The sequence below is a fragment of the Vanellus vanellus genome, assembly GCF_965231255.1.
Source record: "Vanellus vanellus genome assembly, chromosome: 5".
NCBI classification, from domain to species: Eukaryota; Metazoa; Chordata; class Aves; order Charadriiformes; family Charadriidae; genus Vanellus; species Vanellus vanellus.
In genome coordinates, this window is record NC_138910.1 from 6,314,172 (window position 1) to 6,340,152 (window position 25,981).

A 25,981-nucleotide genomic window follows, 5' to 3' on the forward strand; every position below is an offset into this window, starting at 1 on the left:
TAATGTAATGGGGTTTGCTATTTTTTTATAATTAATCACTTCCTGAACTTAGGGATTTGAGGAACTGTGTTCTATATTTGATGTTTTTACAGTAGGAGTAGAGTTCCCATTAGCCATTTCTTGCTGTCAGAAGAAAACAACTATTTTCTGTTTGGACTGGGGCCAGGCAACGTCTTTAGAGTCTAGAGACTGTAGCCTAGGGAGACATCAGTCAGTATTCCGTAGTCACTGATACCTTGGCCTCAAGGCAAGGTATAAGCTGTAGAAGAGTTTTCAGCAGTTATTTGCCAGAATCTAGAAGTTCAAACATCAAGGTATGTAATTGCAGCCTTTATTTTATGATGTAGAAAACACCATATTCCGATTTATGATTGACCTTCTGGGTTTGCTCTAAATTATTCTCTTTCAAAGGAAGCAGTTTCTTTCTAAGAATCTCCAGCACCTAGCTTTACTGGAGCTAGAGAAAAATGGGGATACTATGTGATTACTTCTTAATTTTTCTTTTAAACTTGTAGCAATTTTGCAATAAATGAAACAAGATAGCATGCAGTTTAGAATCCCAAAAATAAAATTAACAGTAGATTTACATTGCAAAATGTCAGTATAAATGTACCTCTGAAGGACAAACATTTTGTAGTTTCAGCTCTATAATTATACATCTGGGTCACCTATGTAGGTGAAAGGTTATTAGCTTTTAAAATATTTCACGCAACTTACTTTGGTCGAATTAAAGTAGAGCAGAGCTAAATAAATTCCTGCACCCTAAAGCAACATTATTTCAGTTAATCTAGGGCAGATGCTAATTGAAGGTAGTGAAGTTATACTGAGATATTTGTATGGATGATGGGTTCATCTGTCAGTATACCACAGGGTACTGTGGAAGGCTTCATGATCTAAGGCAGAATAATGTCACATCTCAGGAATATGAGTTTGAGACCTGCTCGTCTTCACAGCATCAAAGCTGTGTGCCAGGAATGCCATTAGCATAGCAAACACAGGTTTTCTGGGAGGAGTGTTTTTCTCAACTACCATTATATTTAAAAAACCCACTTGCTGCAAAGAACAGGTCTTCTATTTTAGGCACAAGAAGTTGCACTTCTACCATGAGGGGTACTACTGAGGGTAGTGATGAGAGGAGTAAATATAGTGCATTGGAAGGATCACAGCTTGAAAACAGTTAGAAAGCTGTGAATTCCTCACACATTCCCCAGTTTTCTGCATTTCTCAAGGGTATTATTTTGAATAAAAAAACCCAAACAAACAACCGAACATGGCCATGGCGTTATTTTTATTTTTTTTTTACAGACTGTATGTTTATAGACTAAAAATCAGGCCAAGCAGTATAATAACTGCTGAATATAAAGTATATTGGTACCACTGGGGTCTTTTGTAATTAAAACGTAAAAAACATTTAACTAGCACTGTTTTGTTACAATATTCTATTGAGGCTGGATTGCCAGCTGTTTAAAATAAATCACTTTTTACAGAAACGTAGCTTAAGATGCACATGAGCAAAGTTTTGACTATTTTATTTTGGGGGAATTTAAACAATTTTATTAGTTTGAGATTTTATCACAACCTTCTTGCGCACATTCTTTTTACTTCAAAACCAGCAGCAAGATTGGTATATGTATTATAAATCACGCAAAATATATACAAACTTTCTGAACTTTAAATTGGATTCCTTTGTGCCTTGTGAAAGTTCCATTTTTGTTTTAGGAATTATAAAAGCACTCTTTCCTACGTTTGTCTTAACTCAGCATCATGTCTTTGACAATGGCTGATCAGTGCCGTCAGGAAAGTGTGGACCTGAGGGAAGATAAGAGCGGTGCTCCTCCCGTACAGCCTGGCAGCTTCCTGTAGCTCTCACTGCGGAACCTAAAATGATATCTTTGTGCTGCAAAGGCTTTAAAGCCTTTGACTGATTTTTCTTGCATGAGCTTTACTAGTTGACTTTTGATCTTAGACAAACTCTTGGTGTCTACAGCTTTTTGGGCTGATAGCTCTGGTGTGTAACTGTGCTCTGTGTGAGAGAGGACATTGTCTTGCTTGTTTTGTTCCTAATACTTGATAATTCTGTTCAGCATGCCCTAGCTCTTGTAATAAGAGGGGTATTGGACGGCCATTTCATAACTATAAATATTATCTATGGCTTCAGAAAAGGATCTGGGAGGTATGGGTGCTATTTCAGTGCTTATTCACGTGTATGTTAACTTGAGATTGTTTTTTCCTTGTATATCAATATATACGTATTGATTTTTTTCAAATATGTCTTTCTCTGTCTATCTTGTAACTCTTGCACAGAATTTCACACTTGGATTTAATTTAATCCTTTGTCGACTCTTTTTTGTTACTTCAATGGTAAATTTATGATTTATTTTTTTTTTTAATTTTCTATAAAGCATAGCACCTACTCCTAAAAGTACTATTGCCTTTGTCCTTCCCATGTGGTAATACCATAACATTAAAACACTTTTTATTCTTTTACATCTGCCTAATTTGTCAGCATACTTTTTAAGGCCAGGCATTCCAGCTAGCCCCTTCTTAGTTTTGGACTTACATAATTAATTACATTTTTCTCTAGTTTTTTTCAGTACCTTTTCATCTCAGGCTGTACACGGGGGAAGGGAGGGGCAGAGAATCATTAACAAGAGCTTCAGAATTACCATAAAGCTATCATACAGTATACAATAAAGTATCACGAAGATTTGTGCTAACTTTGAGCTAATAATATTCTTGTTAATTTTGTTTCATGGTGAATATGTAAATTTTTGTTAGATGGTACACTGACTAATTCTTCAAGTGAATGATTAAAAACTGAAGTAGAAATAGTGAATACAGAAAATAAATATGTATTTTAGAACTAATGCATTATCTGATCAGTCCTGACTTGCAAATTCCAAACATAATTCCAAACAAAATAATCAGACATAATCAGGTAGTATAAAAATTTTAGCTTGACCAAGGATCTTTGTCCCTACAAAAAGCAATACTCAGAAAGTATTGACAGCAAGCAGGGGATTACATCTATAACTGGTTTTGAATATCAATGGGAAGAGATTGTCAGCAATTTAAAAGTATCCTTTTGACTTAAGTGTAAATGCATATGTTTGAAGGCGTAGGTGGAATTTAATCATGTAGCACACCATTAAAGTATAAAATTAAAATTTTGCCAAGCTGAAACCTGATGCCAAGGTGTTGTCATTGTAACTGTTCATTTGTCAACTGGTGATAGAATGTCTGAGGGGTTTCTATGGGTTACTGGTCAAGAAAAATAAACGTTTTATTCAAATAATGTTTTAGAGCGCAGTCAGGAAGAAATATGATGAAAAAGAGTGACATACGTATATCTGTGCACAGTAACATAAGAGAAATAGATTGACAAGCAATCAGCAGTGGAAATCAATTAAATAATGCAAAAGGCTGGCCAGTTGGTGAAAATGCCAGTTCTGTGGGTTGCCATGATCAAAACGAAAATAAATTGCTGGAAATGATTAGGAAAGGAATAGAGAACCACAGACGGTGAACTGCGATGGCTGTGTAAATCCATATTGCTCCCATATCTTGAATACTGTGTGCAGATCTTATAAAAGATACCGAGAAAGCTTGACAGGCTTATCAAGAGTATGGGAAAGGTTTTTGTATGAGGACAGGTAAGCTGATGTTTCTTGAAATACAGGTTATAGACAGGTTTCTGTATGATGGCAGTCTGTGAAATCACAAATGGCATGGAGAAGGTGAATAAAGAATGGTTACGTGGTGACTCACAATAGAAATAGAAGGAAGGGTTAGAACTAGCACAAGGAAATAAAAGAGCCAAATTTTCGAGAGTCAGAGCAATAGCATACCTATTTGCCTTCAGGAGAATTAGTTTTTATTAGAACAACATAAAGAATGGGCTTAGCTGTTACTCAGTGAAAGCAATATGAATAAGACAGGAATATATATGTATGTGCTGGTATAAGTAATTTTTAGATTATGGGGGTTTACTCCTCCAATTGTGCATGCATGTGGAAACGAATACATCTGCTTTATGGCACTTCTTTTTCCACCAATTTTGTATCCTGCGATATATGAAGGGAATTGTGATGTGGACAGATAGTACACAAATTGTACTGTCTCCTCTTTGTTGTGGCTCGTAGAACATTTTAACCACAACTCTTACTTTAACATGATGATTAACCAGCATGCCTTTTACTTTTTCCTCTCTATGTCCTTCTATTTGAATTCCCATACTTAAATGGCAACTTAGGTAGAGAAGAACATAAGGTACTACTTGCATAGAAAGACAAGATGGGGATTATCATTCTTAGGCCCCAAGCAGATCCTTACCACTGACAGTGGTATGCATATAAAGAGGTTGAGGTTCCGCTGAAATTACTGCTTTGTATTGGCAAATAAATTAAAGGAAATACTTTTTTTTACAAAACCTATGACTAAATTTTAAATCTCGCAGCAGCAGTGTTAAGAATGCCAAAAAATGCAGGAGGTAGAACCACTGGGTGATCTCCTGAGATCCCTTACAATAACAATTCTATACTGTCCTTCACAATATTGTCAAAACCCTAAACTATGTTTCATTTTTGATGTCAAGTTCATAGAGATAGATGACTTATATTTGTTAGAATTAACAGCCCATTAATTGATTCTTATTCTAAAGGGCTCTTGGAACCTTCTTAACTTCCGTCTCTTTTCCTCAGCTTCACGTTTCTTATCTTCCACACAAAGTTGTGAACTTATAAAAGAGAACACCCCAGATTTTTTTACATTGTTACTACAGATATAAGGAAAATGATGATGTTAAAGAAACATTTCTCTGTTGTATTTTTTGGGAAAGGCAGAATCAAATATATCATCACATGAGGTTAATAAGGTATTTACAGTCCATTAGCAGTTGGAGATATTAAGTCATTAACCAAGAATAAATATTTTTAAGTTCATTGTCCCAGCTGATTTCTTAATCAGATGCTTAGAAGAGGTGACAGAGAGGATGTGGGATGCTTCTTTCTAATAAACCTTAGAGCAGCGGGAGAAACTGCAAAGGCTGGGAGAGTGCTGGGTGGCCTCCGGTGCTGCCAGTGTTTCAAAGGGGCAAATGGGGTGACTTTACAGATTTCTGTAAAGGCCTGTGTTTTTTTGATAGAACGATGCAAGATGCTAGGTAGATTTCCATTAACCCGTTTATCCAAGGTTTTGAAATTTTCATTCTTCCTGTACTACTGATCAGACAAGCAGTTGAAGGATTCAGGAGCTGATGCATGAATCTAAGGAAGCATGCACTGATGAAAAAGAAATGGTTCAATGAAGCAAACCTTGAGTTTGTCTTCAAATTTTAGTCCTTGAGTTTGAGCTAAATTTATATCACGAAGAAATTCAAACATCAGATTTCTCTAGTTATCTAATTACCTATATTGCAGGCTAGCACAGCATTGGAAGAATATATTCTAAACTAATTGATTTTGTTAATTATAAGTTTGTCTTTATGAGTCAGTCATTCCCACTTCTCCTTTCAGCACTGTTAATTTTCTACGTTTTTTTAGGAAGTGGAAAAATCAACATTACTTTCTCTGTGTGTATAATAATGAATGAAGATCATAAGAATAGTTTCTAGGTTTTGTAAGACTAAGAAGTCTTCTCCAGTCAGCTTTCTTTCTCCTCTTTAAAGCAATTTTAGCACATCTTGTTCAATTAGTGAAATAAGAAGCTACTTGAAAAAAGCTAGGAAAAATCTCACTTAGGAGAGGTTTTTCTTTGAGAAAAGTAAAAATACTTTGGCATGGCTTTTTTTTCAAATTATTTTTGTATGTGAGATTTCCAACTAATATTCTAGTAGGTAGATCAAAGTGAGAGGGAACATTGACTTTGCTGAAATTCATCGTATAGGCTAAGCTTTGATCCTTCACAAAACAAAATTTGTTGTTCAGGTCCTCATCATATTAACTTTTTTTTTTTTTTTTTATCCCAGGTATCCTGGTTAGGAGTGTACCATTCTATATATTTCAATGCTATAAATAGACTGCAAAATTAGTATCTCACTGGAAAATTTTATCCAGTGGCTTCATGAAATTCCAATGATAAGTTTTGTGGCTGTACTGGAAAACAAAAAAAAGTGCTTGGACAAGAGTTGAATGGTAGCGTAGAAGAAGTGATTAGTGTAGAAGCTCAGGGAATCAATGAGGCCAGGTTTGTGTTAAGAGTTTTCACCACTCTCTCACCAGTGCAGCTTGTGCTATTTTGACAAACCTTCATTCCAGAAGGTGTTTTTATATTTCCTGTATTTCATTATGTTTCATTATTATATTTTGTGTATTTCATCAATGATTCTATGATTATTCACTCCTAGCTTCCAATCCGTGCGCTGCTAATGAGGGCAGAGGTCCGTGTTCTCACATGTGTCTGATCAATCACAACAGAAGTGCCGCATGTGCCTGTCCGCATCTAATGAAACTGTCTTTAGACAAGAAAACATGTTACGGTAAGTTTTCCTCCCAAAGCCTGACAGTTGTATTGATTTTAGAATTTTGAACTTGACAAACTGAAATACATATTCTTAAAAACAATCTCTACAGTGCATTTTAATGATATACTTTAAAGGGATATCTACTTTTTGAGAATTGATAACTTATTCTAATATATGATGTGTGTGGAGCTTTGATACTTGTTACCACAGATATTTTTTCTGTTGCTTACGTGTATGATATGTTTGTAAAACCTATCTCTGCAAACCAGAAAGATTTATACTGCAAAGTGTGTCACCAGAAAATGACGAGTCAGGTAAACTGAATAACAAAAAGGTACATAATAGCTTAAATCTCTACCTGTTCTTCTAAAGTTGTCTTAGTTTCATTTTCAAGGATTAAGAAAATTAAATGAAGAGTAAATATTAGACATGCAGCCTTGCAGAGGAGTTTTGTAAAAAATTAGGATAAACACTTTTAAGCTATAAAAGCCCTCAAAATGTCAAATAATTGTGTCTATTATCTGTAAAACCTTGTACTACGTTACTCTTTTCAGTATTGATTAATAATGTTTAGGGAATAGAAGAAATATTTTGTCATATCAAGGATCTTGTGGGGATAAAAGTTACCTTTATTGTTCATTCACAGAAATTGGCTCCAATAATGTACACTTTTCGTAGATAGAGTTGTGTTTTGCCCTTAATATATAACCCTTTTTCATTAGTGGATTTCTAAATTAAAACAATCAACATGTTCTTTTTCTTCTGCCTGTTTTCCTTTCAGTGCTTAACACATACTTTGTGGTATCCCTCCTGAGTTTTGTTATTTGCAGAACTTCCCTGTTACAGTGATACTGTTTCCTTGAGATAGCAAATGTTAATATCTGTTCTGATGTACAAATGGGATAAGTGGGGTAAAATGTTTAAAATATCATTTAACTTTTTTTCAGTAGATTTGCACAAGACCATATTGATTTAGTGGTGCAGTAACATCTTGTCCGGTGTCCAGAATTAATATATTTTTACTGTGATTTTTATGCTCTATAACATACATTATTTCTCAGTTGTCAGTAGGCTGCAGATTTTCTGGAGATGTTAAATCATTTGTATAAGCTTTATTTACGCATTTGTAAAGTGAACTCAAATGAATGACTTTGACTTCTGTTTGCGATGTTGTGAGGAAGATGAGGAGTGATGTTTTCCTTTTTTCTAACAGAAAGGAAGAAATTTCTTCTTTATGCAAGGCGTTCAGAAATAAGAGGGGTGGACATAGAAAACCCATATTTCAACTTCATCACAGCCTTCACTGTTCCTGACATTGATGATGTGACGGTCATAGATTTTGATGCTGTTGAGGAACGCTTATACTGGACTGATGTGAAAACACAGACCATCAAGCGCGCCTTCATTAATGGGACTGGCTTAGAAACCATTATTTCAAGAGGTAAATAACATAACATTGAAGTAAAAATAATTAATTATAGGTAAAAGTGTGTTATGAGTATGCTAAAGTATGAGTGTGCAAGTTCTTGTTAGGAATACCTTTCACTGGCACTGGATAATTGATCTAAACAAGACAGGACAATTTTGTTTAGGATTCTAGTTCATTTTATTGATTCATAATTCATTTTTATTTAAATAAATTGGGATGTAATTATAATATTGCTTTTATACAAGTTTGAAATGTGTAGTAAACAATGGAAAGAACGTCTCCCTGGGGGTGGTAGAGAGAAAAAGAAGATGAAAACCAGAAAAATAACAGCAGCCTGACATAATTTTGCGCTGAAAAATGTCATGTGGATTTTCTGTGTCCTTCGGCTATCTGCGCTGACCTAGCAAAGAAATTAGCTCCATCAGCGTTATTTTTTCTTTCCGGTCCATGTAGATCTTTCAGGTTCAGCACCATCAGTGAAATATACTATCTGGTAGCTTTGGAATTTGGTGATACTGGTGTTATGCATTTGCGTGTTGTCTTCTTGCGACGCTTGTCATGTTCAAACTGATTGGCATCAGGCTGTTTGCAGTACTCGAGTGCCAGGAAGAAGTGGAGTCTTTTGATAATGTGTCTTTGAATGCTGCATACATCTTTTCTGTCCTTGCTTCTTCAGTTCCTTAAAATACTACAATTAAGGTTTTCCTTTTTACTGAGCTTTTTCATTATAGGTAGGTTGGTTACAGCTGTAAAAGGAAACAAAATATCGCAAATGGAAAATCCCGATTGGCCGTTTTTTCTGTAGTTAACACCTTCATTGTTCTGACACTTTTGCTCTGTACTTTGAATACAGAAACTTAATGGACTGTAAAGTCTATACCTGATTGCTTCGACCCTATGTCACTTTCTGCAGTATTAAAGTGATGCCATTTGTTGTCCTTGATAGTGGTGCTTTTTGTTTGTTTGTTTTTTTCCAGCCACTGTCAGTTCCTTTCCTGGCAGCACATGATGTTATTCTATTTTGTAATATAGCTACCTGCTTGAAAATAGGAAAACTGTCTGACAGGAGCTATCTGGAGGCAAATTTTGCAAACTCTGTTTCCTCAACTGTTAAATATATGTTTGAAGGGGAACAGAAGGAAAGAAATAACTCACTTTTGAAAGATCAGACCTTTTCTGATTATGAGAGCAAGTTAAAAAAAACCTGAAAATACTTCCTTAGTTGATTATTCGGGGAATTCAGAAAGTTAATTTAAGCTCTGCCACAGGTTTCACTTTAGTAGAAATTTGTTCTGTATTAGCGTATTTTGGGAAATCATTGGATGAATATGGCAATATCCCCACTTGACTGTGTTGATTGTTAAAGTAATTTTGTGGGGGTGTATATTTTTCCATTGCTGTCTCAGCGACAACTTTAATAACATTTGGAAACAATTTTTGGTACCAGTAATGAGAAGAAAGTTTAGAGTGCCTCTTAGAGCTCTTCTTTACATTGTGAATTGAAGTGCCTAAAAGAGAAAGATTTGTTATTTTTTAAAATGGTAGTAGAATAAAAACGTTGGTTTACTATTAAAAAATAAATACTGAAAAATCCCCAAACTTGTCAAGAGACTTAATGAAACTTAAAGAAACATACCATGTGTGAGAGTTTCTGTTTATCATGCATTCTTTCGTATCCTTTTTATTGCGGTACCTCCTGTGATGGAGTTTTATGGGTTTTGTTTGTGCCAGATTTAACTTATTATATGTAAAATTTGCAAAATTATAATGTTCTGGCACATCAAAATATTATAAGGACTATTCAATAAGTTAAAATGATCTCATTTGTTTACAGTTATATTTTCATATTTCTTATAAGAACATAAGAAGCTTTGTAAGCCCATACTAGTGGGATTCTCTTTGGATGAAGTCTTATGCCAGTGTCACAAAGATGCCAAAGTCATACTTTAATCTTTTTAAGAGTATGAAATGCTTGTTTTCTAGTTCCTCCAACCCCAAAAAAACTAAAAAGGCAGGGGATTAGTTTAAAATGGGTCAAGGCTATGTATTTGATGTCCTTTGTTACGTGCTCTAAAGCTGGCACACTGCCCTATGCCCAATCACCATTTGACCTTGCGTGTATGCAAGTCAAACCTCAGCCACATCCGTGTTAGTTTGTCAATGACAATAATTCTGTCAGTGGAAGTAACAACATTAAGTTGACAAAAAGGTACTGTACAAACTATGTACTATAATGAAATCATTAAATCACCCTTGGCCTGTTTCCTTGTCTACAAAGATGCTGGCCAACATAAGCTATGCCAAGACAGAGCGGCATGTTGGTGTCTAGCTCGTGAGCAGTGGTTTTATACCCAGTTTTAAGGCAGATATTAATATATATTAAAGCTTTTAAAATCAGTATCTTGCTAAGGAAGGCTACCGCATACAAAGACAGTGACGAAGCTGCTAAATTAATTGTACCTTACTCATGTTTTGCTACCTCAGGTAATAGTAGTGGTGTGGGTTAACCCCAAAAGGCAGCTAAGCCCCACACAGCTGCTCACTCACTCCCCACAGTGGGATGGGGAAGAGAATCAGAAGGGTAAAAGTGAGAAAACTCATGGGCTGAGCTAAAGATAGTTTAATGGGAAAAGCAAAAGCTGCGTGCACAAGCAAAGCCAAATAAAGAATTCATTTACTACTTCCCATTGGCTGACAGATGTTTGGCCATTACCAGGAAAGCAGGGGAGTAAGCTCAAAATCTTCAGAAATAAACCAAAAAAACTTCTTCAGTGACGTAGCTACTTACCTACATATGTGCTATAGAACTATGCTGTATCTGTTTTAATTCAGATATTCTGTACTGAGCCTTCCTCGTGCTAAAGAAGGAAGTAGGCTTTTAAACTTTCGCATAGTTTTGTTTTAGAAAGCCACTTGATGTTCTGTATGTAAACTGTAACTCACAACTACAGAAGTATGAACCTTTCTCTTATGTCAAGAGTAATTCTTATGTTTATGAAATGTGATTATTGAACTTCTTAGTAGGGGCTAACTCATTCTACATCATCATCTCAAAAAAAAAATAACAAAACAAACAAACAAACAAACAAAAAAAAAAAAAAAACAAAAAACCAAACCACAACATATCACACTTTTTAACAGTGCAAACAGTAATAAATGCTTTCTTACATAGAGAAATACACTGCAAAAGTTTAGCGTCTGGTTATCATTTTTGGACAATAGGTTTATACTAATTTTTAAGAAATCTTTATGGAGGTTATCCTGAATATTCAGTGCAGTTTTCATGTTCTTATTGCAAGTGTATAAGGCTCAAGAAGAAAAGTAATGATTACTATTTCTTGGCAACTAGTTTATAAACATATCTTAATAGAATATTGCACAATATTTTAAGAAACTGTAGCAGAAATTGTTGGGTTTTTTTCACCAAGACTGAGAACAATCTAGAAAGAAAATCAAAAGGACAACTGCTTTTGCTTTTTACAGATATTCAGAGTATCCGAGGTCTTGCAGTGGATTGGATATCACGTAATTTATATTGGATTAGCTCAGAATTTGATGAAACGCAAATTAATGTGGCACATTTAGATGGTTCCTTGAAAACCTCAATCATTCATGGAATTGATAAACCCCAGTGTCTTGCGGTTCACCCGGTAAAAGGGTAAGATATCTGTAGTTTTAATAAATACACTCAGAACATGTCTTCTTAGTTCAGGTTTTGAGTTTGCTCATCTGTTTTCTTTCAAACTTAAAGTAAATGCATACATTTGAAAGATTTTATTCAGAATTTATTAACTGAGTACTGCTTCCTTACCAAAGCTTATGGTTGATTAAATCGTATAATTGATAGTTGTATATTTTGCCGCCTTCTAAACTTATGTATGTTTTCATGACTGATGTATTAAAAATACTCTGTACACAAAGCAACATTATAAATATGTTCATTGCCTTCTACAGTAAGCTCTACTGGACAGATGGAAACACAATTAACATGGCAAACATGGATGGCAGCAACAGCAAAATACTCTTTCAGAATCAAAAAGATCCTGTTGGTAAATACTTTTTTTCCTGTTTCTTTTTTATTTGATAGTACATTATTATGGACATCATCTTTAAATACTATTTCAGTACACCATGAAATTTTTCATATCCTATATAACAGTGATAAGAACAGGCATAAAGGCGTGAAAAATACTGATGTACTTTTCTGGTTTACAATTTAAGATATTTTTGGCCCGTTCTAATTGAAATCTACTGTAGTGGGTTAAGTATAGTATTATTAACTTCTAGGATAACAGGAGTTGTGTAGACTGAAGGTGAAGGAGAAAGCATCTGTAGCTCTCAATCTTTAGATCATGGGTAAAAAAAAGAGCAGGGTTTTAATAAGTTATGGATATATGTGAGAAGATACTTTGACTAGAAATGTAGAATCTTCCTCACCAGAATCCCAGCTGCATGATCAAAAGATAATTTGGTTTATAACTTTTCACATACAGAAAAGAGCAACAGTTGAAGCATACGTTTCTTGTAATGACCTAACCTCATTGAAGGTTTCAGAATTAATATAGTTAATGATAATTTATGTCACTTTGGGGGGAAAAAAACCTTTCTATATATGTACTATTTATTTTTTTTTGGATCAAGTCTCTTTTCTTTTGGTAATTTCAGTTTTTAGAGAGTTAAAGTGGTTACGTTAATTGTTGTTGCCTTATTAATGGCCCATCAATAGAGTGATCACATTTTAAAGCATATATGGGTTTTCATAACTGAATTCATTAAGCAAGCAGAAGCAAAAATGACATTACAGTAGTATGACATGCATTTTAAACCCTAAATTCAAATAATTTTGTAGATGTTATTTGGTAACTCTTTTGTTGTTTATTTGATTTTTTTTTTTTTTTTTTTAATCTGTCCACTTGAAGAGGCAGTTATCTATTTACCTGGAGAAAAAAACAGTGGTAAACCCACTAATTTTAAGGTGAAGCATAAACACATTTAGTAACATTACAACAATATTCGGAAGTAAGGCTGTGTGCAAAATTCAAGTAAGAATTACTTGAAATAGGTTATATTCCAGATTGAAGGTTCTTATTATGCGATAGGTCTCATTATTATGCAATAAGGAGGCCATAGAGATTGAATTGTTTTTCCCTTCTTGGGCAGTCTGAAAAGTATGTAAAGAGTAGAATATGTAGTATGTAAAGGGTGTAGCTATATATATGTGTATGTATGTAATGGGGGGAAAAAAAGCTTGAACCTGTGTATTGCTGAAAAACTTTTTAATTGGTAGACATCTTGGCTCGGTTTTGTTGTTAGAATGGAAATGAAAACAGATTCTGTTGCATGTCTGAGGGAAAATTATCAGATATACTATAGATAAAATGAGTATTAAAGTTCCAATGTCAAACTCTAAATTCAAATATATGCAAAATGCCTTTTTGAATGGTTTAATTTATTCTGACCATTAGCATAAGACATTCCCTTGCTAAGAACATGAAGACACTACTGAAGAGCCAGAGAGTAGCAGTCTTAAAACCTAAATTTAATATTTCATTTCTAACTGAGAAACTGTCTTTCTCCATAAGTGAAACTTTAGTTGATGCAGTGCTAATTTTGAGTATTTAAGCAGTGAGGTGAATGATCTAATAAGTGAGTTCACAGGGTGATTACTGAAAAAGACAAATACATGTCTTATTGGAGTCAAATGTCCTCATAATTGATGGGGTTTTTAGTTTTCTTGAGACATAATTTCAGAATTTGAAGAATGAGGGAAAGTATTTCAATGTGACCTGAAATATCCTGGTGGATTTTTTTTTCTCAGTTTGAGTTTTATCAATAGAAGGAGGCGATTTCAATTAAAATCATTTATTTTAACACTAAGAGTATGTAGTTTGAAGATTTTGGAAACTGATAATCTTAGGATGACAGATCGTGTCTCTCTTATCTTAACTTGCACATACTAGATAGGACTTCCTAGTCCATTCTGCAGTTCCAAAAGGCTCACATATGGATTGGTTGAAAAAGGAACGAGTTGCTGGACTTCCATTAAACTGCAGTCAGAGTTAGTGCTTAATTTTATACTTTGTGATGCAGATCATTGGTGTCTTGAATTTCCTTTCAGTTAAGCAGTTCTTTGTTATAAAACTCTAAATATACAAACCATGCACCCAGTGGATTTTTTAAGGAAATGGCTATTATGAAATTGTGTATTGTATTCTTGGTAGGTTTTGAAATAGCTTTGATAAATAACCTTTAAAAATGTACTGCATCACTCTCTGAGCTATATTCAAAGGACTCCATAATTATAGAGGGAGAGTATTATTTGGGTTTGGTCTTGCAGGCGTGGGGTGTTTTGTTTTGTTTTTTAAATAGAATTCAGTCCCTTCTTCTGAAAAAAACTTCGTCTCCATTTTGCTGAGCATTATGGTATGACCCCATTTGCTGTAGAGCTGTTCCTGTTTCATTTTCTTGGCTGACTCTCTACTTGAATATCCCTTGCTAATTTGTGCGTTCTTTTGAATATATAGCATAGTCTACAAACAAAACGGTTGCAGATGTGAGCCAAAAATCTTCTTGAGACTGGCTCTTGAAATTTTCATCTTAAATTTATTTTGTTTTAAAACAGTTATTTCTTAACTGTGTATGTGTGTTTAGCAGAGAAATAAACCTAAGGATTTCCTAATTTTAAGCACTGTTTTTTCACTTCAAATGTAATCAGCCATGAACAGTTAAGAAAATCTTTCTTAAGTCACTAAGGTGTTAAATGTGAACAAAAATTGCAAATACTATTCCTATAATTCGTCTAAGCTGTAACAGCAGTATCCAACATTTAATTAATTTAGAATGAATCCCATCTTTAATGTTCTTGGAACGCACTGTTCCCTTAAGCATCCTCTGCTTTTTAGAGAACATTTCTACAGGTAAAAATGAAGTTAGAGGAACATTCATTATTTAAACAATAAGTATACAAAAAATGCTAACAAGATTCATTTCCTTGAACTTCACAGATGCACCAAATTAAAATATCAAACTTGATTTTCTGGTAGTGGAAGCTCAGATCTCATTACATATGTGGCTTGAAGATTGGTACCTCTGTGTATGAATTGCTGGAATAACCTTTGGCATACACTTTTTAAATAGTAGCCTATTTCTGGAAATTTGAGTAAGGAAATTGGAAAATGCATGTGAAAACAGTGATGGCCTAAGTCATACTCTGGAGACCCCAAAATAAGAAGGACATGGACCTGTTAAGCGAGTCCAGAGGAGGGCCACGAAGATGATCAGAGGGCTGGAGCACCTCTGCTACGAGGAGAGGCTGAGAGAGTTGGGGGTGTTCAGCCCGGAGGGAGAGAAGGCTCTGGGGAGACCTTATAGCCCCTTCCAGTACTGGAAGGGGGCCTACAGGAAACATGGGGAGGGACTCCTTATCAGGGAGTGTAGCGATAGGACAGGGGGTAATGGATTTAAACTGGAAGAGGGCACATTTAGATTAGATATTAGAAAGAATTTTTTTTTCACTTTGAGAGTGGTGAGACACTGGCGCAGGTCGCCCAGAGAAGCTGTGGCTGCCCCATCCCTGGAAGTTTTTTAGAGGCCAGTGGAGCTTTGAGCAACCTGGGCTGGTGGGAGGTGTCCCTGCCCATGGCGGGGGGGTTGGAATTAGATGATCTTTAAGGTCTTTTCCAACTCTAACCATTCTATGATATGGTAATACTTTTTTTTAAAACACAACAGAATTATCTGAGATCAACGTTTTACAATCCACGTATTCAGGTTGACTTTGGCATCTGTGGCATAAGGTGTAAGCCAGTCACCCACGCAAGAATGTGTCGGGGTACCTGTGATGCTTACGGCTAGTAAGTCACCTAATGAAAATATTAGTAAAAACAGGACAATTCCTGAAAAAAATCTAAATAAACATGCTCTGCTTACCTGAGAAATAATACATTTTCACAGATGTTGGTAACAGGTGGAATAACACAACAGGAAAATATTTTGGGAAGAAAAATGTGGTAGACTTGGGTAGAAGATAGGAATGTTATTTCTGTCAGTTGCTGCTGTGTAATTGGAATACCCATGTGTAGAAACACCAGTTTAATAACTGAAGAAGTAGAAAACCTGACAAGATAACATTGTAATTGCTGTGTAGACTGCATTCACGGCAACCCCATAAATAGATCTGTCTGGGTGAAATCGGTGAGCGGCTGACTGGGAGCAGTCAGGAGTTACAGGGAATATTAAGTGCTGTCTGTGCCGCAGTAAGGAAACCTTTATACTTGCATATTACCTTTGTAACCCGGAGCAAGGTTCATCCACATCCCCAGGAGAGTTCCCTGTCTTAGGCCTAAGTACTGTAAGTGCTGCTTGTCTCCAAGGTCTGTGGCACTGTCTTTTCACTTTGTACAAGCACGAAAACACCTACGTGCAGAAAGATGCTACAAGATCACTCTCTCCTGACGGCACTGCTCCGTACCCTTATCCTCTCTGGAGCGTGTGTTGTTTTTCTTCCAGGGGATACGCTTGCAGAGAGGGGGGGCCAAAAAAAATATCAGTAACTGTAAAGGAACTGGAAAGTTGTTTTTGACAAGCTTAAAAAGCAGGCACCTTTTGGCCTACTGTGTCAAACGTGGGTAGAGAAGTAGTGGCGTGATGCCAGCTGTAACTACTGCAGCACATGGCACTGCTTTCTCCTGCCGGCATTGGGAAAATAGACCTGGCTGTCCGCAGAGCAGCAGTTTACAGGATGGAAGAAGGGTACTGTACACTATCAAGAGATTGACCTATGGAGCGAAATACAGTATTTTTTGGCAACTTGCTGCTGGATAACTAACATGAGTTCTGGGAAAAGTCTAGTACCAAAGCAAATTATTGTGGCATGTATTGTCACCATGCCAAGCGTAATTCACTGTGGAAAATCTCCTGCTAGAGTTACTTGAATATTTTTAAAGAATTATAGAAGTTTGAAACACTTTATCTCTTAGTTCTTTGCTCTTACTTCCAGAAAATTATATGCCTTGTTTGTTTAGCAGATTATTTTGGAAGTATTTTTAATTGTACAGTTTTCTTGCTTCTAACTCCAAAGAACTGATTGTGAGGTCAGTTCACTATGAAGCAAAATTAAATTTAATACTATAAATTTATTGAGAACTAGTATTAGGTTTTGGTATTTCTGCATTCTAAGCAGAGGCCTGTGCATGTAGGGAGAGAACAGACATTTATAGTTCTTAATCACAAAAAGTAGCTTGTTTTCTAAGTCTTTAGGTATTCATATTTTTAGAATATAAATGATGGCTTCTAGTTCACATTTACTAGTAGTTAATGACCTCGCTTAGGACCTCAGTTCATTCAAGTAATTGTTCATTGCCAAATAATACGCTTTCATCGGGCAGTCACTGATTTCTGTAGATGGGAGAAATAAAAGGCAGAAATCTTTTTAAAAGCATGTTTTTTCCACTGTGAATGACCACGTTTATTGGGTTTTCTCATATTTCTTTTTAAAGTTTGAGTGGATAGATAATATAATTGTGTGTGTGTACAGACACATATTTCTTAAATACACTTTTATTATGAAAACAGCTTAACACTAAATGTATATTATAAATTCAAGCCACAGTTAAAGTTGTATACATTAATTACAGGTTTATCAATAGATTATGGGGAGAACAAACTTTACTGGATCAGTTCAGGAAATGGAACCATAAATAGATGCAACTTGGATGGTGGTAATCTTGAAATAATAGATTCAATGAAAGAAGACTTAACAAAAGCCACAGCTTTAACCATTATGGGTAAGTCCAGTGGTAATAACATAGTTTTTAAATGATTGGAAGCTAATTAATGATGAAATATCAAAAGCTTGGAGAAGCTACTGTTGTTTTAATGTAAATAATACAGAGAGTACATTCGCCAATGAGACTGATTTTTTTTTTTGTGAAAAACATTTTTATATTTCATTGAACAGACAGTTTACAATCTGTATTACAAGTAGATATTTCTAAGTATAGTCTATATATACACAGGATGAAGGTAACAGACTGATGGCTTATATTTGCTTTAGTTACTTGTAAAGCATGTTGGAAGGAGGTGTGTTATGCTGTTTATTACAGAGAATTTTCTATGACTTGTTTCTTCTGCTGCTCACTTTTCTGTTGCCTTGGTTCAGGATTGTCCTAGTTTGTGAGATTGGCTTGCACTTTGTAACGTTTTCTTTGGGTTATGAATTGATGATTTGGAAAAATTGATTATTTGAATTTTCAGATGTCTGCTAACATTCTACGTATTAAATTGATTAAAAAAAAGTTCTGTTATACTTTGCACAAGAGAAAAGTTTAGAATGTTTAAGAACTTGTAAATTATAAAAAAAATTATCAGAAGAACAGTAACATAAGGAAAAAATCCTAAGAAATTCAAGAAGTCTTTAAGTTGAAGATTGATGAATATTATGAGAGTATTGCTTCGAATTGACTGCTTCCCATATGTGTCTTCAGCTCTTGTCCCTTGCTGAACCTGCGATATAGTGTGTCTGACTCAGAACTAGTGATTTATATTATTCCAGAGATAACTTTAGAGCTTTCTGCATTTCCTCCACACGCTTTGCTCTGTTCTGGTTCAATTAAAAATTATTTGTAATTAACTCGGGTGTTCCAAAAAAAAGTTGAGTTGATAAGTAGACTTTTGGTGGGATAGTTGACTCATACACTGCCAGAGTCTTTTTATAAAGTATTTTATTGATTGATTGATTATATAACATACATATAGTTGGTGTGCTTGTGAAAGTTGTGTGGAATGAACTCCAAAGACTTTATGCATATAGTGTAAATTAAGTCATATAAGTAGTAACTGCTAACCTAGTTTCATTATGCTGTTCTGGTTTGAGGTAAAACAGGACACACACACATATTTGGCTTATATTGAACTCTAAATGCCACAAAATCTGTCGGAGAAGGAATGCTTTTATATATGCGTTCATAAACAAAAGCAAGTTTTGTGTCAGAAGGAGCCATGAACATTAATGTAGAAAAATTGTCTTTCTTTGATTATGACTAGAAATAGAGAGACTAGATGACCTTTACTTTAGGAAGCTATTGCAAGTCTTTAATAGGAGATGTAAAGAGTCTTTGGTCGTACTGTCATTGAGATGCCTGAGGTATCAAGTCTTCATCTGTGACTCACAGAAGCTACAACAGTGATCATCCATCTGGGATATTGAATAAAGAGTATATAGCTATCATTTAAAAGACAAGTGTTTCGTGCTTGTTTGCATGAAAGTAGTTGAATTTTTACAGATGTGGAGATGTGAGAATTTCTGCTGCGTAGTTTTTAAACACAAGCATACATCTAATATTCCTAGTTTGGGATGGTTTGTTGTTATGGGTGATGACAATTCTTCCTACTCAAAATTGGTAAACAAAACTTACAATGTGTTTCGGTTTTTCTGTTTGTTTTGCTTTTGGATTTTGTCTGTTGGAGCCGTAGCTGTAAGAAACTGCAATATGACATTGCAGTATGATTCCATATATAAATCTGTTGGAGAAAAGTGCAAACAGATACAGTTTTATAAACAGTAATGTATGTGCTGATTGAAAAACATGAAAAGTTTCTGTATTCATTTCTCCTGTATGTTTTTATATTGTGGAACATATTGTAGCAACATAAATGTCATTTATTTTCTTGCAGTGCTGGTGGCTTTACACCAGCTTCTTAAAGTCAGGCTTTCCTGCGTGAAAATGGATCAGAACAAAAAATGGAATGTTATATGAAGCAAGATAAGAGAGCTGTAATTGATAAATGAACATAACTAATAAGATATAAATGTAGTAATTCTTCTTATTTGTTCTAATGTAAGAGTTAACGTGGTAGTGTGACAAAATTTAGTACCCCTGTTGATCTGTTTGGCTGCAATTTAATAGGAAGATCTAGCGGGTGAATCACAGTACTTACAGTGTTTATTGCATCATTTTTTGGTCGGTTTCATAAATTTTCTTGACTACTTTTATCTAAAAACACAGTAACAAACCAAGATGAGCTGGAATGTTTTTTCTCTGTGCATATACTAATCTATTTTTTTTTTTTACTATTTGAATTCATCAGTGACTGAAAAAGAAAACAGGTATGATATCTGTGCCCAAATTCTTAGCTGTTTTGTAGCATTTACGTTCCACTCAGTGCTGCAGAGTCCTGTAGGCTTCTGCTGTCTTTTCATTCTTCTGCCTTTCACATTTAGTGTCTCTCTAGGTAAAAGCAGTATTTTGGAAAGCTTATTTTTTTGTTTATTTAAGTATATGATCATGTTATACTGTTGGGTTATGTTTGTACTGGGGCAGAAAGAGAAGATAGAGTCGGGTATTTTGAGACTCCCTTTGTACAGTAGTCTCACCAGGTCATACATTGCTCATTTGTTGTTGATCATCAGAACCTTTATTGGTCTGAAGAGCAAAACCAAGGAAAAGTTGGAGGGAACCTCAGTGGATTGAGGGGACAGGGTAATGTCATCTAAGATAGCCCTGGTTCCTGTGCACTGGGCGGGTGCACTGGGGGAGAAAGGATTGTCAAAAAAATTGCTGAATTTCTAATAAATTTACTGTACCGGTGATCTCTTTTAGGACCTCAGTCCTTCTTGCTTCTGAATATTTTTTTAGCTGTTTGTGAAGCATCTCCTTACTAGCATCTTTCCAGCCATCACTCTCCTTGCCAGAGAGCAGGAGCTCCCAGGGACACCCAAGGATAATCCAGTAGTCTGCGTGAAAAGCTAGTGTCTTCCATTCCTTGTCTGGACAGCCTTTTGCACAGATACCTGACAGATCTTCTGACAGTTTCTGCTGGTTTTTGCTATGTCTTAGAGTTGTCATTCCAGAAGGTTTTTCAGAACTATAAAAAACTAATGACTGACAGAGGCTTGACCCAAGACTGACTTCTTTCTTGCTTTGGTAATCTCTGTGCTCTTCTGATATCTCTGTGTTACCTTGATCTTTGATTCTGTTTATTTCAAAATGGGAAAAGAAATGAGAAGCAGTTAGGCGCTCCATGGTTGTGTACTGTGGTATGAACTCAATAAATAACACGAGCTAAGTCAGTAGTGTTTTGTTTTGCTATTTAATATAGTTTATGGAGTAGTTCAGAGCTTCACCAGGTAATGATGAATGCCATTCCCCTTTAGTGGTACTCCTCAATCTCCTCGCTGTTTGTACTTCATTGCTTTCAATCCCTCTATTTTAGTGTTGCAGTTCAGCCGTTGTAAACTGTTGGGAAGTTACCACTACTGTTTCAGACGTTTAATGTTGTTTAATCCTTTCCAGATTCTGTTTAATGTTTTCCTACTATTACATCCTTTAGTGGGAACATATAGAAGGTGATGATAATGCTAGCAAAAAAGTTGGTGCCAAAGTGACTCTCAGGTTTAGCATTGAGGGAAATGGAAAAAAGTTATATAATTCACACCTTTATGTATTTTTATTCTTTCTTTTATTGGTTTTCTATTCAGTAGTGTCAGTCGTCTTTCTTATTCCATGAGCTCCAAAATTCCTAGACTTTTGGTGCCTGCTTTTGCTACGTCTTTTTGAACATAATATAGATGGGATGAAAATTATATTCCATTTGAAAGTACAGCATTTGAATATATACAAAATTACTATTTTTTTCCATGCCTACAAAAATTGATTTTTGCTGTTGTCAATCTGTATTACAAAGGTGTTGCTATAAATCCACGTTTGCTTTTCTACTTGTCTCACTTTTTCTTCAAATTCACATTCACTGTGTGAAATGGCAGTGTATGCAACATCAATCATTTTTAGCTAATTTACCATTCAGAACTGCCTGTGAATTCCTTGTTTAGTACCTCCCACTGTTTATTGTCTTACATTTGGTCAACAGTAATTTTCTTCTGCTACTGTGTTAACTATTCATTTTATTTTGTTCAAAAAACTCTGAAGTTTCTTCTGGTCTTTTAGAAGCTTATCTAATTCACAGCACCCTATGCCCCATGTAATTTTCAATACCTGCTACTGACACCGTGTACAAATTAATAACAAATATATCCACTGTTTTGGAAACTCAGGGTGTTCCGTGTGACAATCTCTCTAATTTTCTTATATGGTACAGTGATGCTTTTTTCAACATTAAGAAAATATTTCCTATGCTTGTGTTAATGTATCATTTTCAGCATCTGATTCTAGCAGTTTTTTCTGGTAGCCAGTGTCTGAATGTAATCAAACTATATAGAAGTATTTGGCATTCTGCAGGAAGTCTCATTTGCTCCCTTCCAAATTACTTAATGAAAATGGTTCCTTGACTGTAACTGAATATGGTTAGAAATTTACCTTTCTGGTGAGAAGTAGATATATTTCTGAATTGGTGAGCAGAGTCGTCCTATCACAACATTTGGATTACAAAGGAACTTGCAGCAGCATCTGGATGTATTTCCAAACTGGCATATTCTTTCTTTAATGACATATGGCTCAGAATCATAAACTGAGCATTGCTGGAAAAGTATTGATTAGTTACTGTAAGTTTGTTGCTGAGAAGAAAAAGATATTGAAGGCTCCTGTCAGCGGTTTTGGTGGAAGTAATGGATTGGATTTTGTATCAGGTCCTCACAAAAAGATAGCTTACACAAAATCCAGCTCATTTCACTACAAAATAGGAACATGATGTAGATTGTATAATGAGGATATAATTTGTTGTGCATTGGTGATTGTTTTTTTTAAATACTTATGGTAGAAACCTCAAAGGAAATATTCCATGATACTGAGAAGTAGCATTTTCTAATTGCTGCTTACTAGTGTAAAATAGATAAACCTCCTGAAGTGAATGACTCTATAAGTGCTATTTCTGTTGAAATTCATCTAAAAAAATACAATCAGCAATACAACAAAATTAGACATATGTATTAGCTTTTTAATGGGAGTGCAGATATTAGACCAATGTCTTTTGAACACAAACTGTATATAATGCCGTCATCAAGGTGTATTTTCAAACAACCAGAATAGACAGTAACAATTACAGTATTTTACTTTAGACAGGAAATGTGGGTTCATATTACCAAAATATATTCACCGGTGCTGTTTAACATCTACCGGTGCTGTTTAACATCTTTGTTGGCAACACGGACAGTGGCATTGAGTGCGCCCTCAGCAAGTTTGCTGACGACACCAAGCTGTGTGGAGTGGTCGACGTACTGGAGGGACCTGGACGGGCTTGAGGTGGGCCCGTGCCAACCTCATGAAGTTCAACAAGACCAAATGCAAGATCCTGCACGTGGGTCAGGGCAATCCCAAGCACAAATACAGGCTGAGTGGAGAATGGATTGAGAGCAGCCCTGAATAGAAGGACCTGGGGGTATTGGTGGATGGAAAGGTCAACGTGAGCCGGCAATGTGTGCTTGCAGCCCAGAAAGCCAACCGCATCCTGGGGTGCATCAAAAGCAGTATGGCCAGCAGGTTGAGGGTCTACTCTGCTCTGCTGAGACTCCACCTGGAATACTGCAACCAGCTTTGGAGTTCTCCGCACAAGAAGGACATGGACCTGTTAGAGTGAGTCCAGAGGAGGCCACAAAGATGATCAGAAGGCTGGATCGCCTCCCCTATCAAGATAGGCTGGGAGAGTTGGGATTGTTCAGCCTGGAGAAGAGAAGGCTCCAGGGAGACCTTATAGCAGCCTTCCAGTATCTGAAGGGCACCTCACCTACAAGAAAGCTGGAAAGGGACATTTTACAAGGGCATGTAGTGATAGGACAAGGGGTAACGGCTTCAAACTGGAAGAGGGTAGATTTAGATTAGATATCGGGAAGTTTTGGCTGCCCCATCCCTGGAGGTGTTCAAGGCCAAGTTGGGTGGGTCTTTGAGCAACCTGGTCTAGTGGGAGGTGTCCCTGCCTATGGCAGGGGTGGTGGAAGTAGATGATCTTGAAGGTCCTTCCAACATAAACCATTCTCTGCTGCCTTTTCTTTTCATCATGTGATTAAATAATATATGGGTTATCTGATTTTTGTTTTATCCTAAGTAAAGTTTCAAAAATAACAGCAGAATGCCGGTAACCAGAATTTCTAGTAACTCAAGTGGTGGGAGCTGGGACTTCTCTGGATGTAATTGCGAAGTGAAGGGGGCTGCTTAGATCAGGAAACTTCAAATACATACACCTTAATTTTCCAAGTCATCAGTCTTCTAATTGCCGTAACACCATTCATTACATTAGCATTAATATATGAAATATATCTAGGCAATTTGCCCAGTTCTAAGTACAGTACATAGTTGTCTTCCATAAATACTCAAACCACCATTAATGAAAACTAATGGCCCATCACAATCTGCATTCAGAGTACTGCTTGAAATCTCCAAAGGACTGTCCACAATGCCAGTGTAGCAAATTTTGGCATTTGAAATTACTGTTTCCCAATAAGTTGCTGCACTTAATGCTAATTACCCAACAACATGGATAAATACAACAATTTTAATGTATATTATAACCTAGTTTCAGCAACAAGATTGTAATTAGTGATCGAACAACACTCTTGTTAGCATAATCAAGCAAATAAATCATTTAACTTCAGTTTGATATTTAAAGGTTTCAAATAGCATTATTTCTTCCCTAGTTTGTGCAAGCAAGTTGTCTTTATGCTAGTCGTCATTTTCTAAAATAATCTAGTATATTTTAAAATTAATATAGAAATGGATTAATTCATCCTAATACTAGGAATCACAGATGAGTTATCTAATGAGAGAATATATTGATAATGCAGAGAGAAATAATCCAAAATTCTGCTGAGAACTGTAGTCAGAAATAGCTGTGTAACGTGGTGAGGGTTTTTTGGTGTGAGGCTGTTGTGGCGTATATTGGCCTTGAAGCAGTTTCTGAACAATTAAAGCCTGTATTCTTTAGGTCTTAGGGCATAACTGGCCGGCTGTGACCAGTCGTGTTTTGTGGCAGGTAGTCATAAGAGGTTTGTCCTCAAGATATCTGTACTTCAGAATTTGTGGGTTGGTTTTGGTTTTGTTTGGTTTTGGTTTTGGTTGGGTTTTGTGGTGTTGTTTTGTTGGTGGTTTTTGTTTGGTTGGTTGGTTTTTATGGTTAATATACCTGGATTGTCAGGATTTGCATAAACTTCAACTTAAATTTTCAGGTTGTGTTTCTCATTTAACTCCCCATACTGTATCCATATCTCTTTCTAAAACTTGTAGTATACCGTATAAAGCCGCCATGTAAAAGAATAATGAATACTAGTTCAGTAACACTTTGTAAGTTATATTTTCAATTAAATTTTTATCCAGATGTCATCTTAACAAGGACAGAAGAGGAAGTTAAAAGAATCATTATAAAGTGTATTTTGAGAATTCACTGGTGATTTGTTGTGATTTGTCCTTTTTAGCAGTATAGGTGGCGTAAGAGACTACTCAGTTTCTGTGTTCACAGTCAGGTACTTCAAGGACTACTACTAAGTTTATGCTGTGATGATTTCTGTTTCTTGTGTCATGAAAGGAGGGAAAGAACTCTATGAACTGACATGTCTGCCACCAATAATGGAAATTGTCTAGATACTCTTAACTGCATAAGAAAATAGCAATAGTCTCATTTAGTAGCTCAGTAAGCAAAAGAAGCACATGATGGGACATTCAGTTGGTGACGTAGAAATGGTTTTGCTCTATGCTAATACTAAAGGGGAGAAAGGAAACTCTTTGTGGTGCAGCTAATTATTGGTAATTGAACTTCTTGATTAAGCACATGCCATGCCTTCATCTGTCAGTAAAAGAATATGGAAAATTGGGTATTTGTGGTTTTTTTTGTTTCATTTCCCTAAAGAGAAAGGCAAGTCAGCCCATCTCAGTTTTTGGAGCTGTTGAAACCATAGCCAAGCATGAGTTTTTGCACAAAATACTAAAGAAATGCCTGAGAGCATTTGATCACTTCTTTGAAGTAAGTGATGCAAAACGCCAAAACTGTGTGTTTTGCTTCCTTCCTGTACTCCATTCTTAAAAAAAAAAAAAATATTTTATGGTTGGATTTGGATATGTAAAGCAGTATGTTGTAGTATGCTATGCGCAGGACTGCAGTCATTCCCCCCAAAATTATTTAATGGGCCATTCTGATTCATGGTGAAATAGAGG

At 35.7% G+C, this 25,981-nt stretch overlaps 1 protein-coding gene across 1 annotated transcript in view; it reads left to right on the forward strand.

Annotated features, from left to right (window-relative positions):
• LRP1B (LDL receptor related protein 1B) overlaps positions 1–25,981 on the forward strand; it is a gene marked incomplete at both ends in the record, with an annotated part of 773,038 nt that overhangs the window by 539,593 nt on the left and 207,464 nt on the right. Inside the window, 5 exons of the mRNA XM_082483434.1 lie at positions 6,344–6,475; positions 7,674–7,901; positions 11,373–11,547; positions 11,844–11,938; positions 17,525–17,674. Of these exons, the coding sequence (XP_082339560.1) occupies positions 6,344–6,475; positions 7,674–7,901; positions 11,373–11,547; positions 11,844–11,938; positions 17,525–17,674 (780 nt within the window). The remainder of the gene's footprint in view (positions 1–6,343; positions 6,476–7,673; positions 7,902–11,372; positions 11,548–11,843; positions 11,939–17,524; positions 17,675–25,981) is intronic.